Source organism: Pipra filicauda, unplaced genomic scaffold (assembly GCF_003945595.2).
Source record: "Pipra filicauda isolate LSUMZ 115617 unplaced genomic scaffold, ASM394559v2 scaffold150_size2825430_pilon, whole genome shotgun sequence".
NCBI lineage: Eukaryota > Metazoa > Chordata > Aves > Passeriformes > Pipridae > Pipra > Pipra filicauda.
The window spans coordinates 2520448-2542344 of NW_024103996.1; the positions used below are offsets into that span (position 1 = coordinate 2520448).

At 42.1% G+C, this 21897-nt stretch overlaps 1 protein-coding gene across 2 annotated transcripts in view; it reads right to left on the reverse strand.

Annotated features, from left to right (window-relative positions):
* DOCK1 (dedicator of cytokinesis 1) overlaps nucleotides 1-21897 on the reverse strand; it is a 277725-nt gene that overhangs the window by 64344 nt on the left and 191484 nt on the right. For both annotated transcript variants that reach the window (XM_039378955.1, XM_027737067.2), the window contains exons 30-33: nucleotides 14203-14281; nucleotides 13664-13764; nucleotides 10360-10418; nucleotides 4322-4470 (exon numbers count right to left, since the gene is read on the reverse strand). In XM_039378955.1, the coding sequence (XP_039234889.1) occupies nucleotides 4322-4470; nucleotides 10360-10418; nucleotides 13664-13764; nucleotides 14203-14281 (388 nt within the window). The remainder of the gene's footprint in view (nucleotides 1-4321; nucleotides 4471-10359; nucleotides 10419-13663; nucleotides 13765-14202; nucleotides 14282-21897) is intronic.

Here is a 21897-nt window from a genome sequence, read left to right on the forward strand (position 1 = left end):
GGACTTCTAATTTCTTCCTGCTCATCACTACAGGGGGTAGTGATTTCCCTTTGAAGGATAAAGGTCCTTCCTTCCTGCTTGATGTTTGGGAAGCCAGGCTGGAGAAGAGCTTCTGACTTAACCATCATCCTCTTACCTTATAAAAGCATCAGAATGGTTCGGGCTGGAAGGGACCTTAAAGACCATCCCATTCCACCCTCTGCCATGGGCAGGGACACCTTCCACTAGCCCAGGTTGCTCCAAGCCCCGTCCAACCTGGCCTTGGACACTTCCAGGGATGGGGCAGCCACAGCTTCTCTGGGCAACCTGGGCCAGGGCCTCACCACCCTCACAGGGAGGAATTTCTTCCCAATATCCCATCTAAATCTACCCTCCTTCAGCTTAAGGCCATTCCCCCTTGTCCTGTCACTGCCCAGCCTTGTCCCAAGTCCCTCTCCCCATTATTCTGTTAATATTTTGGTTTGGTTCTTACAATAAGCTACTTTTAGTCCTTAACTTGTACCAGATCAGTTAAAAGAACTGATCACTGGTATTGTGATGCAGTGCCATGAGACAGGCAGAACCCACCCACCACCTCCTCCCATTCCCTCCACACTCTGACCTGTTCCAGTTCCTGCACTGGCACATTCCTGGGAATGGGTTCAAGTCAAAACCAAGCAGAACATGACATCAGTAATGACACAGGTCCAGGAAAGGTAAGGTAAAGGTTATGCAAAGAACCAGGAGTGCTGGGAGGAACTGGACCAATGGAGCCTGAGCAAGGGACAGCTGGGAGGAACAGGCAGCAACAGCAGGAGCTTTCCATGCTCCAAACTCCACATTCCAGCTGAATGGTTGTTCCATGACGAGCTTTCCCCCCTGCTGTCACCACAGGATCCATCACATTCACCTGACCAGGCCTGGAACAATCAAACCAATTCTCTTTGATCGCTCCCATGGTTCCAAGATATTCCCTTTGATCTGGAGGGTTTGCTACTGGAACAGGCAAGGGGAGGAAGCAGAGTGGGGAAGGAGGCATTTTCTTCTACTGGGAAGCTTCAGTCCCACACTGACTTTAGTACTGGATTCATGCTTTGAGGTACAGGCTCCTTTGAAGCCTTATATGGGCTTCAAAGCACCTTCAGAGGGAGAGGACAAAAACGGGCAACTCCGGCTTTTAATTCAGTCCTCAACATAGTTCTGTGAAACAAGAGGAGTTTATCTGGCTTTTCTCAGGGCTATAGACACTGGAAGAACAAAAACACCCCTTCTGTCTGTTACTGGTTTTAGCAGACAAACCCAGTTCCTACTGAAATTAAAACCACCATGGGGAAAGCTGCCTGTTTATCACACAAACCATCACAGTCTGCAAAAAATTGAAATTCCTCCCCCACAAATCATGAGGTTTCTACATCTGCTGGAGAAGTGGAGCCAATCTAAACCCTCGTTGATGTGACTAATAAGGTTAGATAATTGGATTTCTGGCAGATTAGTTTAACAGCAGCCAACCATTGCATTTGGAAGTTCTCTTTGGACAAGGATAATTGGTACTTGCACATAAAGGATATAATGCAGCACATTACACCGACCCATTAAGCATGAAAGCTTGTCCAGGTACCAGTAATAGTTTAAAAAAAAAATTTTATATCTATTTCTATCACTTAAATATAAAAGAGACAGAAAAATGAGCTGGGAATCTACAGACTCCCTTTAGTTCCTGAGGAAACCATGGAGCAATTCCCTCATGGAAGCTTTTTCCAGGTATGCAATGGGCAAGAGGGTGCCTGGGAAAAGGCAGGTGTTTACCAAGGATAAATCTGACTGCCCTCTGTGAGAAATCTGCTCATGGATGAAGAGCTGTGGTTGTCTCAGCCTTAACAGTGTTACAAGTCTCCCACTTGTTGACATGTTGGTAAGATCTGGACTGGACAGAGAAACTGGGAGAGGGGTGGAGGAAGGGGCTGCACTGCTGATCTCCAAGGGTGGTGGTTCAATGACTCTGGAAGCTTGAGAGAGAGCCAAGAAGAAATTGTGTAAAATTTAAGGAAGAGGAAGTCCTGAATCTGGGATGGCAGAGCTGCAAGCAGCAGGACAAGGATGTGGTGGACAGCAAGCTGAACATGAGCAAGCAGTGTGCCCCTTCAAAGGGGACAAAATGTGTCCTTGATTGCACCAACGAGGGTATGGCCAGAGGACCAACAAACTTATCTGAAGAATGGTTGGAATGCTGCATCCAGATGTGGCTCCCCCAGCTCAAAGGAGACTGATCAATTGGAGATGGTCTAATGGAGGCTCACCAAGATGGAGAGTGCTGGGGAACCCGGCCTGAAGAACGCTTGGAGGAATTGGGTCTGTTCAGCCTAGAGAAAATCAATCCCAAGCCTTCCAACACCTGACAGGTGCTGAGAAAGGAGATGGAGTTGCTCTGCTTACAAGGTGCACAGGGGCAAGAAAAGCAGCAACAGGCATAAGTTGATCCAGGGAAATTTCATACATATATAAAAAGAAAAGTCTTCATCATAGAATCCTGCAATGGTTTGGGTTGGAAGTGACCTAAAAGACCACTTCATTCCAACTTCCTGCCATGGGGAGAGAAACCTTCCATTAGACCAGGAGTAAACCCTGGAATAGGTCACCCAAAGAAGTGTTCAAACAACCCTCACTGGAGATATTCAATACCGAGCTTCAGAGGGCCCCAGATAACCCAAGAGAAGGCCCAGTTCAGACCAGGTTACTGTCTGAGGTCCCATCCAACCTGGACTTTTCTGCAACTCTCTGCTTTTTACAAGCCTGTGATCTTCATTCCACAAAGGCCAATCTGAGATACTCAGCAAACTCTATCACTCCATTATCTGCAAAACCATAAATAGACAGATTGATTACTCCTTGTTAGAGGGAAATGTTCACTCCAAGCCCACTGAAAAGAGGTTTATTACCTCTGCACTTGTCATATCAATGCTACCTCCATAAAGAAAGAGGCTGCACTGCCACAGGAAATATGATGTCAAGTACTTACAACCCAAGACATCTCTGACTTTAACATGAGGCATTTTTCTTCTCAAAAGGTAAAAAAAAAATTGAGTGAAATATTTAAGACATTCATTCATTAAAATCACCCAACTATTCCACACAAAGCTGGTTTCCTTCTGTCAGGAAAATACAAGGCCATAAATTTAGCTATAAAGTCACCCTCGGATTTTTCATGATCTATACAATTGTACAAATAAAAAATGACAAGCAACAAAAGAGAGCATCTGACAGGAAACTGGTTAAATGGCATCCCAGCGAGCATTTCAATCTTCACAGTATCACTGGAGTCAAACATAAGAAAGAATGATTATGCAGTAATTGGATGAAGCCAAAATACAGTTCACAACCTTTGCACACACCATCCAGCACAAAACAAATCAAAGCAATAAAGCTGATGCCATTTCCCTTGCTAAAGTCTCCCCACGCAGATATTCATTTACTCTGCCTACAGATTTATTAAGAGTTGGTTCACCAAAAAAAAAAAAGTATGGAAAAGGATAAAGTTTTTCATCCAACAAAGAAAACTGCCAATATAAAGGGGAAAAAAGCAAACAATACATATCAAACTTTATTGCAAAATTCACAAGGTCATATCCTGAACTGACAGAGATTTCAGTGTGAAGGAGCTCCATTGGCTTATTCCATAACTCTACCTGGCCTAACTAGTCTTAAACTCAATCCATAAGCAAAGTTTCAAGGGAAAGAAGGTCAAATGAATGATGTGAGGAAACTTTCTTTCCCCCCACTTGTCTTTCAGAAGTCAATGTTATCAGGATAAGAACGTGTGTGAGTATTCAAGGACTTCTCTCAGCATGTTAAAATAAAAATGCTACTTCAATATTTTAGTTTTTGCAGTGCCTGTGTAGCATGAAGAAGCACTGACACTGACTGCATAGCATTTTCCCTCTTCAAAATCCATAAAATGGTAAGGAACATCAAAATTACAAGATCCTAGGGGTAATAAATCCTATAAATCCTTAGAGGGTATAGCTTCTGTTGCCACATTATCAGCCTCCCCTTATGTCCAATTTCACTGAGCACCAAACTCCTTTTTGTGAGTCACAGTGACAATTTAAGACACCTGTCTTTGCTCTTGGACCATAACGAAGGGTTTCATTTACCACATGCAAATTTCTCCTTCAATACCGATTTAAAACCAGCAGCTGAAAACTCTACAGCCCCTCAAGAGTTCTGGAAAATAGGCAAATCCATAATTTCATTATTTCTTCCAGAACAAAAATCTTTGCGTTTTGTCAAAGACCAGCTAAACCTTTCTCACAAACTTTAAACGTCTGGAGCTCTCTCTCCTTACCCTCTGGAAGCACCTGGTGGAATGGAATTCACACTGCATCATGTCAAAGAAGATTGGGATCGTGGCTTTCCGCAGTTCGGTTTCCGGTATGAGCGTCATTTCCAGGATAGGTCCCACCATTTCCGGGATGAACTTGATTTTGTGCTGACCTTTAAGAGAAAAGATGCATTTCAGAGTTAACAAACAGCCACTCATGTTGGTAGAAGATACAAAAGCTGTAGCAATAAATCCTCATGGAGTAAAACAAAGTATTTTTTAATATCTGGTTCTACTGAAACACTTCTTTTTCTCTTCTTCTTATTTTTTCTTTTCTTCTTCTTTTTTTCTTCTTATTTTCTTTTCTTTCCTTCTTTTCTTCTTCTTTTCTCTTCTTCTCCTTTTCTTCTTCTCCTCCTTCTCCTTCTTCATTATTATTCATTTTTACTCTTACTATTAATATTATTACTTCTATTGTTTTTTATGGCACAGGAGGAGAGGTATGTGATGTGTATAAACCCAAATTAACAAGAGTTGTCAAATCACTCATCAAACTGGGACTTACCACATTTTCCACTGAGAATTTTCACACTATTAAATTTCCAGGGTTTATTTTAAAACACAACTTATGGCTGCCAGGGAAGAAGGCTAAAAGGCACATCACTTGTATTAACTTATTTAGACTTCTGTGTCTTCCAGAGTGTACAAAATGTTCTCTGTGTCAGTCTATCAAAGTGTCACCACGAGTGCAGACTTACAGAGCCTCGAGACATGAAACTCCAGCTCACCCAGCTGACAATATGCCTCCTTTCCTCAGGGCTGAGCTCACTGGCAAACTTGATTTCACATTTATCTTCCCCAGAGAAAGCTGCTCCTCCCCCAGCCCTCCCTGCTACACTCTCCACACATGCAAGAGATATTAGAGCTTAACAGGAACGTGGCACCTAATAAATATTGGACTAGGAGAAAATATTACTGTTAATATTCTGAGCTAAATGAATGCAGTGCTGCAAATTAGCTGTTAAATGACCCCATGGAAAAATCATAGAATCATGCAATAGTTTGAGTGGAAGGGACCTTCAAGATCATCCCTGTCCATGCCATGGGTATGGACACCTTCCACTAGACCAGGCTGCTCCAACCTGGCCTCGAACACTTCCAGGGATGGGGCAGCCACAGCTTCTGTGAATCTGTGCTGGTGTTTTCCCCCCCCCATTGTATGATGACACTGTCACAGAGCTCCAGGTAGAGCACTCCTTGGCAGAAGTTTAGAAAATACAAATAAATTCCTCTCTCAGCAGCAGGATTCATTTGAACCTCAGGACACAACAGGAGCCCTTTCTCACCAATGCCGTGTTATGGGTGTCCCCCATCAGGCTCACACACTGCTCATGAGTCCACTGCTGTGCTTCACACCAGACTTCTTTGGATTTCAGCTAATTTAAGGAGCCCTCAGCTTCCTCAGACTCTTGCTTCCCACTGCATTTACCAGTGGTACAGGACAGAAGCAGACTGTAACCCATTTATATTCCACTGCACTACAGCACTGTGACAGTAACCAGTGAAGTCTTTAATTAGTAGTTTCACTTTGGACCAGAACGAACATACATCTCAACAAATGTAATCAAGAAGAAATCCTTTACTAACAAAACACACTACTTTTTTTTTAGCAGATGTAATTTAAATTACTTGATTCGGCAAACTTTACAATCCTATTATCATTAGCAATTCTATCAGGGCAAATTAATACTCAACTAAAACTGTGACTTTGGGTGCTGCTGCAGAGCTGGTTGTTGGTGAGGAATATCAAGTGACAGGAGTAAAGCTTTCCTTGGTTTCTCCTACAAGTATTATTACATTTGGCCTCTCAGGTGACAGATTTCTTGTATTATGCCTGAAGACTGTCAGAGTCAATATGTCAGAACACAAATAATGGTAACAAAAGTTATTTGTTGTGCACAGATTCAGTGTCAGGACGTTCTCCCTGTGCTACGGTGGGTTTTTCCGTGGCTTGGAGCATAGGGATTCCCTCAGAAAAGTAACAAACAGCTTTTAAACTGCAGATATGAGGAACTGAAAATCCATGAAGGACTGAAATGTTTGATCCTGTTTACTATTATCCAGGGGAAGTCCATGAACTGGGAGCCCTGGTGACATCCACCTGATGCTACACCACATGTTGGTGACGTGACAACACACACACACACACACACACGTGTTTGCTATGATGACACGATCCTGTGTGATGTTGTGCCACAACAGAAAGCATGGGAGCAAAGGAGGAAAGGCAACGACCCTCCCCTGGCCCTCTGGAGCCTTCACCGCTCTGCCTGCACTGGTAGCACTTCCTGATAAACAACCCAACAATGAATTCCCCATTTTTTTCCCTGTGGGAGTGTGGAACTCCACAGAGACTCAAAATGGGACAAGGCCGGAAGAAAATTGAGGATTCTCTTCTGAAAACCAAATTGTGCAGCTGCTTTAAGAACTACATGCAAAAATAGCATCCTTTGAACGTGCAAAGACTTCCCCTGCAGCGTGTCCTGCCTTGTCCGTGCTCACACAGCAGGAACAGAGCTCACCACACCAACCAACCCAGTGCTCTCTTTTTGGGTAACATGGGATTCTCATCTCCCACGTTCTTACAACTCAAATTAGGGCCGCAAACCCCCCTGACTAAGTTGCCAGCAGGCTCACCTCTGCCTTGGGTTGTTCAGAACATGCATGACTAACCCAGAGAGTGTTATCTGCAGTGACTCCTATTTATGCAACGCCCAAAGTTCAGGGCTATTTTTAAGCCTGGCCTTCCCTCCAACGACATCAACGTCTCTGTCAAGACACCTCTGGTGACGTCAAGCACCCGGAGGGATGGGCTGGATGGTGGGAGCTCACTGGAGGACACCACCAGCAACCAATTCACCTTCAGGAATTTCACTTTTCCACCTGCCTCCAGCTGGTTCAGACATCAACAACCAAAGTGCTGTTTTCCAAGCTGCCTTTCCCTGACCAACTCTTCCACAAGGATATGATTTTAAATGGCATTACAATTTCTTTACCACAGAGCTGTTGAAAACATTGCCCCTGCAAACATGGACACGTGACCTCGTGTCAAACTGTTGGGTTGTAGTTGCTAAAATTGCATCAGGTAATGCTTTTAAATGTGTGGGTTTTGAGCTCCTACATCTCCAAGACAAAGGCCATGGCTTGTTTTAAGCATCTCTGGTACTTAATGTCTCACCAAGGTTTAAGCAGCTCTGCTTTCAACAAAACAGTGGTTCAAAATAACATGTTATTTTAAAGTTCAGGTTGTGATATGGAAGGAAAAAAGTCTATAAAGTGCTGCTCTGCACTATAAATGCTCTTCTCTTTTTTTCTTCTATTTATAAAGAGAGGAAGGTGTGGCCATGGCAGCCCCCACTGCAGTAGAAAAGTGGAGGCAAGAAAAAACTTTTAGAATTTGTATTTTACTCTTTAATTTCAGAAAATAAATTATACTTTTAAATGTGTGTTATAGCTGGAGGACTGCCTTGTTCCCAATTGGGGAGTTTTAACTCAGCAGGTACCATGTGTTAATCATGGTATTTAGGGACAAAACCTGATGAGACACAACAGTAATTTCTGAGGCTTATCTATACCTGTTAGTCCATAAATCAAAAGTCAGGCTGGTTTGGTTTCATCATATCTTATGCACAACGGCACAGTCATAAAAATTCTGTGCTCAAGTACATTCCAGAATTCCAGCTTTTCACTTCTGATTTAGTTTCTGAACATACACATGACTAATTTGACTAATGCAGTGCAACTTATAAGATAAGAGTGTCAGGCACCCCCCAATCGATTCCCCTGCAGAGGGAAGTGGGAATTTTTTCTTAATTGATGCTGTGACATAGATGAGATTGGTGAAGAGCCAGAAGTTAAACATGATCTGCATGGACAATCTGTGAGAAAGATGAGGAAAAGCAAGAAGAAGCACAAAGGCTGCCTTGGATTGGAATCCTACATCCCAATTTACCTTCCTCTCCCAGCTTTTGTTGGGAAGAGTAGCAATTTACTGACTCTCTCACGACGTGAGATTTCAGCATTAATGATCCCAGGTCTTAAGAGAATCACAGATATCAAAGCTAGGAGGTCACAGAGGCATCTACCTGGATAATCTCCATTTATAAAAAATCCATTGAAAATAAAAGGCTTTCATGACAGCACAGAAAGAAATATTGGAGAAAACACCACCCCTCGTGCCAGTCGATTCCCAAAACTCCAGGGGAAATTATTACCCTTGTTAATGGTGAAGAAGTGATCCCTGGAGTGACTAAATAACCTGTCTAAGAGCAGGCAGTGTAAAAGGCACAGTGCACTCCACACACCCAGCCTGGATAGAACAACCTCAGATAAGAACAGCCGGTGGAAAACTCCACATCAAAATTCCTACTTTCAGTCCAGTAAAGTCTGAGAAAACTTTAAGAATCTAAAGAGGCCAAAGAAATTAGTCAGGATAAAGGATGGCTGAGGGAGCTGGGGGGGCTCAGCCTGGAGAAAAGGAGGCTCAGGGGGGACCCTCTCACTCTCTGCAACTCCCTGACAGGAGGGGGGAGCCAGGGGGAGAAGTTGGTCTCTGCTCCCAGGGAACAAGGGACAGGAGGAGAGGAAATGGCCTCAAGTTGTGCCAGGGGAGGTTTAGGTTGGATATCAAGGAAAATTTCTTCACCAAAAGGGTTGTCCAGCCCAGGGCAGTGGTGGAGCCCCCATCCCAGGAGAGATTTCAAAGCCGTGTAGATGTGGCACTTGGGGACAGGGGTAGTGGTGGCCTTGGCAGTGCTGGGGGTTGGTTGGACTCGATGGTCTTCTCCAACCTTAATAATTCCATGATTCTATGAATACAGGACTGTGGGCCTGGAACAGGGAAAGGTTTGGCTAATTACTAGCAAAGAGACTGCCAGGATCCTGTGCTGGATATGCAGCATCAGGCACGACACTGATTTTATTACCTGTCTGTCAAGTCCCATATCAGTTGTGCACTAAGCTTTAATCTCTTCTCCAGACACTTAATTCACGAAAGATGCTTCTAATAAAAAGTGAACTCAGCTGCTCTCAGAAGCCTTTTCTCATCATTCCAGCAGATAGGATGCAAATTCTGTGATATCAAATACTTATGAACTCTTGGCACTCCCTTCTCTTAGAGATGCTGGTTTTTTTCAACTCTCAGCAACAACAGCTCAGCCAGAGATAGAAGTGAAGTGGCAAATGCATTTATTTCTGATAATTTAAGGAAGTTTTGATAAAACTCAGAAGAGCTGAAGTGTCTGTGCTGCTAAGCTCAGGAAAATGAAATCTGGCAGATGAGTACACTCAGGTCACAGTAAATACTCAGTTTCTCAGGAAATTCAATCCCATATAGCTAAATTATACCCACAGAGCAGCCCAGGCTGGAGAAAGGCAGAGATGCCAAATTTACCTACGAACTCCAGAGAGGTCCAAGCTCCCATTCTTCCCTGAGTCACTCTGATGCAGCCAAACAAGACTGCAAATCAGACTTTAAGTTGAATTTCCAGGCTAAGTTACTGATAACCCTTGGACACATTTTGCTACACTCCCACTAACTACATCCACAAGCAAGTGTGCATTTATGTGTAGACATATATATGTATATGGATATTTTTAAGGGGGGAAAAAAAACCATTCAAGAGGTATCACCATAATATTTCTTTTTGTATTTAGCAAGAGGTTGAATACCATGAAAAAACAGAAGATACATAAATAGTAACAACGTTAAATGGTGAATTAAATATGCAGATTTATTTCTTAAATCACCTGCTTTTTAAAAGCCTTCTGGAAGTCTACCATTATTTCAAGAGAAACCAAGTTCATTTCATAGAATGGTTTGGGTTGGAAGGGACATTAAATATCATCTCGTTCCAATGCCCTGCTATGGGCAGGGACACCTTCCACTAGACCAGGCTGCTCCAAGCCCCATCCAACCTGGCCTTGAATGTTTCCAGGAACAGTCCTTGGTTTATAGGAACACTGAGGGAAAGCAATATGTTACAGGTGCTCAGGTTACTTACCCAGATTATACCACATGTCCCTGATCTCAAACCCAATCTGCCTTCTCATATCACCATACCTGAAAGAGGAAAACAAGAGTACCATTAAAATAAAATAAATCTAATACTTTTAGGCAGATAAATCCAATTTCAAAATCTGATCAGCATTCAGAAATATGGGAAATTACAGAAGAGGTTCTCAAATTGAACCCATACTCCTGAGATTACCTGGCCACCTGCAAACATCAAACTTTAGAGAATCCCTTGGAAAAGGGAAGAGACAGAGGCTGGAAGCCTTGGTGACCCATCAGCACCTTCTGTTCCTCAAACTGGGTTTCCTGCTCTCCTCAAAAGACCCTAAAATCCCATTTCTGTAGCAATATTTCTCAAGGGGAGAACATTCACCTGTGCAAAACCTCTCTCTGAAACATTTCCACGTTACCTGTCCTTCCCTGGGGACACAGGGATGCTTACAGAGATTAACTGTAATCATTTACATTGGATATTAGGGAAAATTTCTTCCTGGAAAGGGTTGTCCAGCCCTGGCTGGCACAGCTGCCCAGGGCAGGGATGGAGTCCCTATCCCTGGGGGGATTTAAAAGCCATGTGGATGTGGCACCTGGGGATGCGGGTTAGTGGTGGCCTTGGCAGTGCTGGGGAACGACTGGAGTCGATGACCTTGGACTCACCAATTCCATGATTCCATGGTCCCAGGCAGAGCCCATCCACCAGCATCCCTGCTAACTCTGCTCCAAAGCTGGTGCCACCAACACCTCACATCTCCAATCAGGGATATTTTTATATTCCACTCCCTCTCCACATTAATACCAGGAAAGCTCAACGAATGAAAAACATCCCATTGCCTTCAGTAATGAACCAGAATGAGCTCCAAGAACATATTTGCTACATGGAATATTTGTAAGTTAAAGATCATTACTTAAATAACAAGATGAGCAAAACTGTAATATCTGGCAACTTGTAGGATTTCTGTGGGATAACAGTGAGACACCCTGTCATTAATGTGGATTAAAGAGAATCTTCTGCATCATTAAGAATCTGTTATTATCTAATGCTTAAATGCAATGTTTAGCAAAACATACAAATTACAATAATTAAATTTTAATTATTAAATATTTGGCATATTAATTGAAATATATACTTAAAAAGATGGGTGAGCGTGATATTGAATTAACTGCTTAATTCTACCCCTTTTGGCACAGAACTGGTAGTGGCTTCACACAGCAATGAAAGTCAGTGCCTCCAGACCACACATTTATTGCATCTCGAAGAATTTATAGTCTTGATTCCTGTCTCCAAAACATGATTACACTGAAAATAACACTTTGTAAATTCATTATAAACAAAGATTTACAATTTAGCAAACTTCATTAAGTAACCACTTCAAACAACTTAATCTATTTACTTCTATCAGCAGTGAGAAATGTCTGTTGATTTCTTGAATTTCTTCAACAAGAAATACTGCTCTGCTTAATACAAAAATCACTCAAAGGAGATTTCTGCTTAAGGTTCCCATCCTGACAAAGAGGGATTATCAGTCCACAAACATATTTGACAGGAATTTCCAGCCCAGTTACAGCTCAGCTGTGGGCTCTTTGTTCAGGTCAGCTCTGAACTAAAATCCTCATGTAGGTGCACACCAGTGTTGGGTGGAGAGAGCAAGGAGATTCTACATAAAACTAAATTAAATTAAAATAAATTTACCTGGCTCTACAACACCATCTCAATTTCTTTCTGCAAACGTGTAACTCTAAAGTTATTTATGATACTTACAGCACAAGCCCAAAAACCTGAGCTCTGCTTGACACCACTTTTCCACTGAACTTGTAAATATTCCTGTTTCATCAAGGAAGGCCCAGGAGTCACAGAAGGTGTACCAGAAGATAAAGAGCTTAAAAATTCTCTTTCAAGGCTCAGGTAAAGCACAGCTTCCAAAGGAAGCACCTCAGAACTCATGATGGAGTGGTTGAGTTTACAGGGCAAAACTCAGCTGCCAGAAAAAAGGGATGGGATGTGGAGCCTTCCCTGAATTTTCTGGTCAAAGCCTTTCACACAGTGAGAGCAAAAAGCCTTTAAATTCAAGTCACTGCAGCAGTGATGAACTGTCCCTATTGTCACTGTGATTTCTCTTATCATAATAATATACAGAAAGGCTGGAATTTAGAAGGTGCAGTGATAAAAATGCATCTTCTCTCTCTCTCTAGACATCTACTATAAATGTACACACAAGGAGCCTGAGCTGCACTTGCTCAGGGAATCAGAGCTTTGAAATTCCCCATTTTTGTGCAGTACCTGTGACCTGAGTATGGGAACACTCTGCTTTTACAGCTGCTCTTTCCAAATATTAGGACACAGAAAAAGAATCCACACATTTGTCTGAAATCACATAAGTGGCTTTTCTCTGCTTGGTGTTTAGCTAAGGAATGATAAGGTCACTACTATGGAACCCCAAAGAAAGTCAGGGGGAAATACTGATAGGACAGAGGGAAACAGCCTCAAGTTGCACCAGGCAAGGTTTAGGTTGGATATTAGGGAAAATTTCTTCACTCAAAGGGTGGTCAGGCACTGGGACAGGCTGCCTTGGGAAGTGGTGGAGTCCCCGTCCCTGGAGGGATTTAAAATCCGTGTGGATGTGGCACCTGGGGACATGGGTGAGTGGTGGCCTTGGTTAATGGCTGGACTTGATCTTAGATATCTTTTCCACCCTTAATCATTCTCTGATTGAACAAAATATTCATGCTCCAGCCTGATTTCCAGGTTGTTTTTTTCCCCTTTGACAGCTTTCCTTTGCTGTGGGATTCTGAATAGCAATGGGGTAGTTCAGGCTCCCTGTGTGGAGCCAGGCAATGTAATCCCTTTTAACCAGGGAAGCAGACAAGGTTGCAGTTATCCAAAGCCATTCTTCAGGGATATCACACTGAAACTGGCTGTAGTTACAAAAATTCCCTTGAAAAGGCCGTCAGGGATTAAGCAATAAAGAGCCCACGTAAAATGAGATTAGAATAAGGACGAAGCTAAAGTGATTTAAAAATGCAGTTTTGTAATATGTTAATACTTCTGGAAAGTCTTGACTTTATGAACATCCTGCAGCATAAAATACTGTCTTCATCAGTAATGAATCATGTAATTTAGATCTTGATTTGAGTGTAGAAACACATGCAATACTTGATTCATGTTTTTAAAACCAACCTTTCATTACACCATGATTGCATCTCAATTTGAATAGATTTAGCTAAGAAATTAGACTAAAATTATATCAATATACCTTGAGTTCTTGCCCCTGATTTAGATAACGAACAGGACTTACTTGTTAAGGATTTTTGCTCTTTTAGCACTTGAAAAATTCTCCAGCTGTAAAGATTCTTGTGTGAGAAAAGCCACAGCCAGGTGGAAGTAGTTGTTCCAAAGCTGAAAGCCCCCAAAATGACAAGAACAGGTATCATTAATTCTCTGAAATGTTTTCCTGCACACCTACAAAACAACTTAAAAGTCTCTACATTATGCACATAAATATTTAAAGGAGAAAATAACAGACACCACAGAGATGGTGCTTCTTGATAAATTCTTAACACATCTCCTCGTTGTCTTTGTGTTTCCATGAAATATCTCCCATCTGCAAATCCTAATTCATTGTGTTTTGATGAGTCAAGTAAAATTCCAGCCCAAACCATCCTGTGATTCTGGGATTGCATGACAAGACTCAAAAGAATGGATCACAAATACCTGAAACAGCTTAACGGGGATAAGTGGTCGGGACAACACATAAAATCATCAAAATTACACATTTAGGGCAGAAATTTATGACATTCACATCAGTCCCCAAGACACTGGTGGGTTTTTTCTTACCTGTAACTCAAAGTTGGCTTGATCAAGGAATTTTTTGTTGAGCATATCTGCATATTGATTAATTGCTCTCAGGAAGACTCTGAAAGATCAAGAGAAAATGACATAATTACACACTTTTCTGGGGTGCCTTTGTATATCTGGCATCCCAATTAGACAAAACTCTGAGTCTGTCTGGAAAGTGAAATTTGAGGCTGTTACTGGAAAAGCAGTGTGATCTCACCACACAGAATTCTGTGCAGAGGTTCTCCAAATTAATCAAGTAAATTAGCATATGTAGCAACACATGGAAAGTTTGGGATGATATCACTTGTCTTTAAAATATCGCACGATAATCAAGAGAGCATTAAAAATTCAGTTTATTAGGAAAAATATATATATTTTTAAAGTTACAACATTTCAGTGTTGTATTTAAACTAGACCTGCAACTGGTTGTATTTTAACTTGCAGGTGAAACAAAACACATTTTTAAACACGAGGCAGAAAATATTTTACTCATCGCACAACAGAAATGCTGCTGAAGGACAATCTTCAAAACACTGTTCACTGCTCTACTTCCAAAATGCTAATTTAGTACCCTCTGTACTTATTGAGTCTCTAAAATGCTTCTTAAATTGCAACAGGAGTTGGCCTGACAAGCTGTAAAGAGAAAACCAAATGGCACAGGAGAAGTAGGTCACTACATATTCATGGTGCTGAAAAATAAACATATTATTCTTTGGTTGCCTGATCTCCATTTTCAAAACAAACATTAGAGTCCTCCTGAAAACTTGGAATTAATGCTTTGCAAGTGCCAGCTGATGCCCAGACAAATGAGTCTATCTTCTGGGAAGCTGTGGTGGAGATTTATGTCTCCTCAAAGTCCCAACAACATGAAGACCTCTCATGACATGAAGCAGTTTTTCTCCCCCACCCCAACAGCAATTTTAAAAAGAGATTTCACTGTTGAATTCAAATAACAAACTTAATCTTCCTACAGGCTGACAAATCAATACCAGAATTATTTAAAACAGACCATAAAAGGCAGCTGGAAAGACCTTTTACTGAATTTAAGATACCTACTGATCTCTCCTAAAAATAATTAATAATTAGCTAAAACTCTGGTAACCCAAGAGAAATGAAGCCTCCAGAAAACACACGGGCAACATCTTGCCAAGAGATTATTTATATATCTTTATATCTGGGCACTATGTTACCAAGAGATAATTTAGTATATATTTATATATAGGCAACATTTTGCCAAGAGATCATTTATGTATATATTTATGTATTTATATAAATTGACAGAGTAAGGCACTGGGATCCTCAGAGAGGTTATTTATTTATGTATTTAAGTAAATTAATAAAGGAAAAATTTTGATGTCATTGGGATGTATCTGTAGTATAAAGTCAGATCACCTCCAGAGTAGCATAACGGAAGAGTGAAAATAAAACTTAAATTTAGAAAAGAAAATACAAAATAATTTAAAATATGAAAGTATTTATAAAATATTAACAAATATATATATATAAAATTAAATACATACATATATGTAGGTATATTTTATAATATTTCCCTTTATAGATAAGATAAGATGGCAGAAACATCTTTGCCCTTGCACCCAGCACACACAAGGATGTATTTCAGGACCAGCATTTCAGCCCGTTATTCAGCATGTTTGTCAGTGGCAACAACTTCATTAAGAGGTTTTATAAATGAGCTGAATGCAGCAAACACAATAACACTCTGCACTGATCTAAAATATATGTATTTGAGATCTATGATTCAATTACTGAGCTGTAGCACATACCAAGATTGAAACCCCAGTTATCTGTGTAATCAGACAACCACCAGTTTGATACGTTGACTTATCCCCTGGTTTGGTTTGTGCTTTTGAAGTCTGATAATACAATGAGATTCATAAATCTTTCCAGAAGAATTAGCAGTTTAATGTGGTGGGAAGGGCCATCCAAGTCTCCTTTCCTCATGGATATAAAACTGGTTCCAACTCAGGAAGGACTGTGCCTACAACTTAATTCTGCTGCCTCAAGACATCACTGTGATGTATTCAATCTACTCCACCTAATTAAGCTTTGGCACGATCTCATTACTTTATATACCATTGTTTTTCTTTAAATTGTAACTCATTTTTCCCTTATATTCATTCTAGTGGATACCAATAAAGAACAAATAATGCAGATTCTACTGTACATTGCAACTGGAGAAGGACCAGAGCACACAAGTGGAATTGGAATTAAACAACTCCATCCCATCCCAGCCCACATGCTGCCCTTGTCCCCAGGTGGCATTAGGAAGGCAGGTACTCCTCCAAAATTCCACAAAAGAACATCCAAAGACGAGATGCAGAGATTTAAGTGTTGATTTTTGAATTATTTATTCAACCTCCAATTTGATTTTGATTTGATTTGATTATACACTGAGTCTTTCTGTTCCTGGATAAAACACTTTGTAACATAGGTCAGTGAAGAAGTCCCAGTGAAAGTCAGCAGAACAATATTATTATTATTATTACTACTATTACTATTATTGCAGTATATCTTCATTTGCAAATCAAATGTCAGTCAAGGAGGATTTTATGCCCATTTCAACCAGTACTGAAAGAACTGCCCCTTCCAACTCAGACTGTTCTGTGACTGCCACAGGAAAAGAAAGAGTCTGTGATAAAATCCTGGCAATGAGAAGCAGCAAGTTGCAGAGCATGTTGGGACAACAAGAGCAGAGAGGTTCCATTACAGCACTCCCCCTTCACCTTGGGGTGAAGCTTTACTGTTATAGGGCCAACAGGGAAAGCTGCATTTAGATAAATGCAGTTTTCTACCAGGCTGAGGTCACTGATACCACTCTGTGCCCCCTGCCCACCTTGTCCTCTCCTACAGACCCGCACAACAGTGAGGAGAGGTGTCAGCTGAGAAGGTTGGACACTTGGAGGATTCAAGCAGCATCCCAAGAACGAGCTGCGACTTGGGGAAGAAGAACGAGAAGAAATAACAATGGACACAGGGCTAGAGGGAAAAAGTAAGAGCACAGAATTATGGGATCATTTAGGCTGGAAAAGACCCAAGACGTAGTTCAACTGTTCGCCAGCACTGCCAAGGCCACCACTAACCCGCGGATTTTAAATCCCTCCAGGGATGGGGATTCCACCAGTGCCCTGGGCAGCTGTGCCAGGCCTGAACAGCCCTTTCCATGAAGAGAAACAGTTCAGGCTTATGCCCAAACAAAATTTGAAAGAGGAAGCAGAAATATTTTATTTCTCATCCCAGATGTTACTTTAATCCTCCTCCAAAGCAGGTACTGCCAATTTTCAGCAACTTCACTGTCAAAGTCAGAAAATCTGAAAAAACAGAGGGAAATGTGGCTCTTCAAAATAGGCAGAATTAAACAATGCAAAGTTCTGTACTGAAGAATAAAGTTGTCTGCTGGAACACACTTGAGGATAAAAGGTGGACTTGGACATCAGTGGGCCAACACACAAGTGATCAAAACTCTCCCCTACACTCAGATGGAGCATCACCCTCAGTGCCTTCCCTTATCTTGCTGTAATTAATAATGAAGATTAGTTTCCAGTTGCATGTGAATAAAAAGAAGTGCTTTTCTTGAAATTCACCTTCAATTAACAAAAGAATACATTATCTGTGTCAGGAAGAGCCACAGAAGTTAAACCTTGGAAAAGAGAGAAGTTCAGAGACTGGAAGCAAACACAATGTTCTCTGCTGCCATGTAACACAACAAAACCTATTTCTAAGGTATTGGAAAAGATTTGTTAGACAAAAGACTTTATCAACTCAATTAAAAGAAGGAAATTAAGATTTCCTATGATGTGAGTGGAATAGAAGGAATATGATTAGGGAAGGAAGTCACTCCAGGATATGTGGGAGGAAGAATGACCATTGCTAAAGGGCATAAGAATGTACCAAACAACCAAATTAACGTCCTGGACACACAAGGTCTGTGTGTGCTGAGCCCCAGGGGATCAGTGAGGATGGGGATGACTCCCAAGTGCATCCACAGCTTTCTGCTGCCTCTTCTCCTGTAGTTTGATCCTTTCAGATAGGGATTGTCCTCTTATTCTGTGTTTAGAGCTTCCATAGAATCCTAGACTGCTTTGGGTTGGAAAGCACCTTAAAGTCCAGCTTGTTCCACCCCCTGCCATGGGCAGGGACACCTTCCACTAGCCCAGGTTGCTCCAAGCCCTGTCCAACCTGGCCTTGGACACTTCCAGGGATGGGGCAGCCACAGCTTCTCTGGGCAACCTGTGCCAGGACCTCACCACCCTCATAGCCAAGAATTCCTTCCTAATATCCAACCTAACCCTGCCCTCTGGCAGTAGGAAGTCATTCCCCCTTGTCCTGTCACTCCTTTTCCAAAGTCCCTCTCCAGCTGTTTTGCAGTTCTCCATGATCCAGCAGGAAGAAGGAATTGCAGACACACAGGGAAAGGCTGCAGAAGTGGGATGTTCAGCTGCTGGGCAGCAAAACAGAACTCCAAGTGCCATCTTGTCCCAAAAAGCTCGGTCAGGGCTGTATTAGGATGAGAGTCCACTGTGAGACAGGAACTATTTCTTCCCATCTCCTTGGCCCTGGAAAGGCTTTGGCTGGAATATTGTTCAGTTGAAGTCACCACCCCTCAAGAATGACGCAAAAATACAGGGACAGCTCAGGTGAGAGAGGACAGGAGAGGAGGAAACCATGGCAGAGGTTGGACATTAGGAAATACACGTCATAAAGGGCAGAAATTCTCAAAAAAACAAACCCAAAAGCCAGATTAAGCAAATATCTGTGACCTGGTTGGGTCCATTCCCCTCGTCCTGCCTTGGGCAGTAATTTCTTCAGTAATTTCCCCTCATTTATGGCTCTCAGTCCAGAGTCAATACACCCAATAATATGCTGCTGCTCCACGGACCAGCTTCAACTGCAACTGCTGGCTGGTGGGTATTTTTCCTGTTACTGATGATTATTCCCTTCCACTGGGCCCTCAGGTGGTTAATTGGTTTGTGGATTCAGAGATTGCTCCACCAAATAGTGTAACAATTAATGGTTTGATGCTGTAGTTTTCCAAAAGGTCCTTTTTTCCCGACAAACAACCTCACTGACTCCAGGAGGCTGGGAACATACATCAAATCCTGACTTCCAATGGCAATTGTAAATGAAGAAGGGACAAAGGGATTCGATTTATAAATGTAACAGGAGTCACTGTGCCAAACAACTCATTCTTTTTCCTCTCTCAGGTACAGTCATTTTTTATCCCACCATTCTCTCTCCTAATTAGTCAAGTGCCCTGATTTGCTCATGTTTAAAAATATTCTGTGCCCCATTTTCTTTCCCTCGGCTTCTCACATTGTTTAAAAAATATTTGCAAGAGTTAAAGGAGCTGAAGAAAAGTGGATGCAGGACACCCCACATCAGGTAACACACACAGATCAAACTGCTCTGCAAATGACTGTTCTGGAGAAATAATCTAGACAGATATTCCAAAAGTAGAAATATTTTTACAGTCTGTGCCATTCTTTTACATTATTTAGTTTGTTCAATTAGCATTTACACTGTAAGTATTTATGCAAAATATTTATGACAAGAATATATGAAACAACAGAAACTAGGAATGTCCTCCCCAGCATTTTTCCTTAAGCAAACATCAAAAAAGAGGGAAAAAGAAGGGACAAATGACTTCCCTAATGACAGAATAATTATCTAAACAAGAATACAGAGATACAGCTTAGAATAATTTCAGTTTAGCTGATAATTCGATAAAAGAGAGGGAATTTGGAGTGAGGTTCTAAAAGGCACTATTATGATGTCATTTCAGTTAATTTAGATGGAAGGATAATGAATGCTTTATTACAGCTCATCAGCCTTCCTGCACATCATCATGCTTTCCATGCCTGAGCTTTTGCTTCTCTGGGAGACAAATTTAGTGTGCTTGGATGAGACAGACCTCTCTTATCTTGTCAGGCTGTGTGTGAAACAGCAGACCTAGACCTTGAAATCCCAGTGCAAAACCCAAACCTGAACAAATGCTCAGTAAGGCATGAATAGCACAGCAAAGCCTTCCTTGAGCAGCATCACCTCAAATACCTTCACATGCTCCTGCAGCGCCAGCCTTGCAAAGCAATTCAGTTTTAAACAACAATAGGAATTAAACATGTATAAATTAAACCCAGAATTTTCCCCCAATATCCAGCCTGAACCTTCCCTGGTGCAAAGTGAGGTCGTTTTCCCTTGTTCCCTGGGAGTAGAGCCCGGATCCCCCCGAGCTCCCCCTTCCTGTCAGGGAGTTGCAGAGCGAGAAGGTCCCCCCTGAGCCTCCTTTTCTCCAGGCTGAGCCCCCCCCAGCTCCCTCAGCTGCTCCTGGTGCTCCAGACCCTTCCCCAGCTCTGTTCCCTTCCCTGGACACACTCCAGCCTCTCAATACCTGTCTTGTCCTGAGGGGCCCAGAATTGTCCCAAGGATCTGAGGGGCCTCAGCAGTGTCTCACACAGAAAGTCAAAATCATTAAAACAAGCAAGTCTGAGGGTATCCTTGCACCTCCCCACACTTTTCTCCTTTCCCAAATTTTCTTTCCTTTTTATTTACTGCTGATGTAATACTGTTCACTCACAGAATCACAGAATGTGCTGAGTTGGGAGAGACCCAGAAGGATCATCAAGTCCAACCCTCAGCCCTGCACAGGACCATCCCCAAGAGTCACACCATGTGCCTGAGAGCATCATCTAAACACTCCTTGAGCTCTGTCAGCCTTGGTGCTGTGCCCACTGCCCTGGGGAGCCTGTTCAGTGCCCAACCACCCTGTGGGGAAAGAACCTTTCCCTGATACCCAACTTAAACCTGCCCTGACACAACTCCAGACCATTCCCTGGGTCCTGTCCCTGGTCCCCACAGAGCAGAGCTCAGTGCCTGCCCCTCCTGAGGAAGTTGTAACTGCAGTGAGGTCTCCCCTCAGTCTCCTCTTCTCCAACTGGACACACCAAGTGCCCTCAGCTGCTCCTCATCCCACCTCCAGACCTCATAATGGGCTGCCCAGCCCAAATGAAGCTTTCAATCAATTCCATTTTACAGTTCTTTATATTTACACACCTTTCTCCAGTCTCCTCCTTTCTCTCCTTTGAAAAACATTTAAAAAGTGCTTAAAAGACTCCTTGCAACATCCTCTAATTCAGCAGGCTAAAGAGCAGGCAAAACTTTAAATAAAAAAAAAAAAAAGAAGGAACTAAATCCTCGATCATTTGCTGCCTTTTGAATTCCAATTCCTGGGCTGAGGATGATAATAACACTGAGTAATCCCAAAGAAGACTTGCTACTAAATACTCCCATTAGCATAATCTTCTCATAATGTGGACTCCACACCAGCACAGGTGCTCCATGTCACTTTATTAACCTATTTTCTAATAAATATTTCAGAAACAGCTTTAGCATATTATCTATAATCACTGATAGCTCTTCCCTCATTTATATTCTGGGCTGGCTGTCCTCTGAAACAATGGGGACAGATGAATGAAAAATAACTGTGAGTTACAAAATGCTGAAGGACAAACTTGTGGGCTGACTACCAATAATCAGGGCTGGGTAAGAGGCACAGTGGGTTATTTTAACAAAAAAATAGGTTGAGGGTGGAAGGTGCCTCTGAAGCAGTTGCTCAGGGCTGTATCCAGAAGAGTTCTGGAGATGGAGACCTCCTTGAACCTGAGCCCTTGCTCTCCT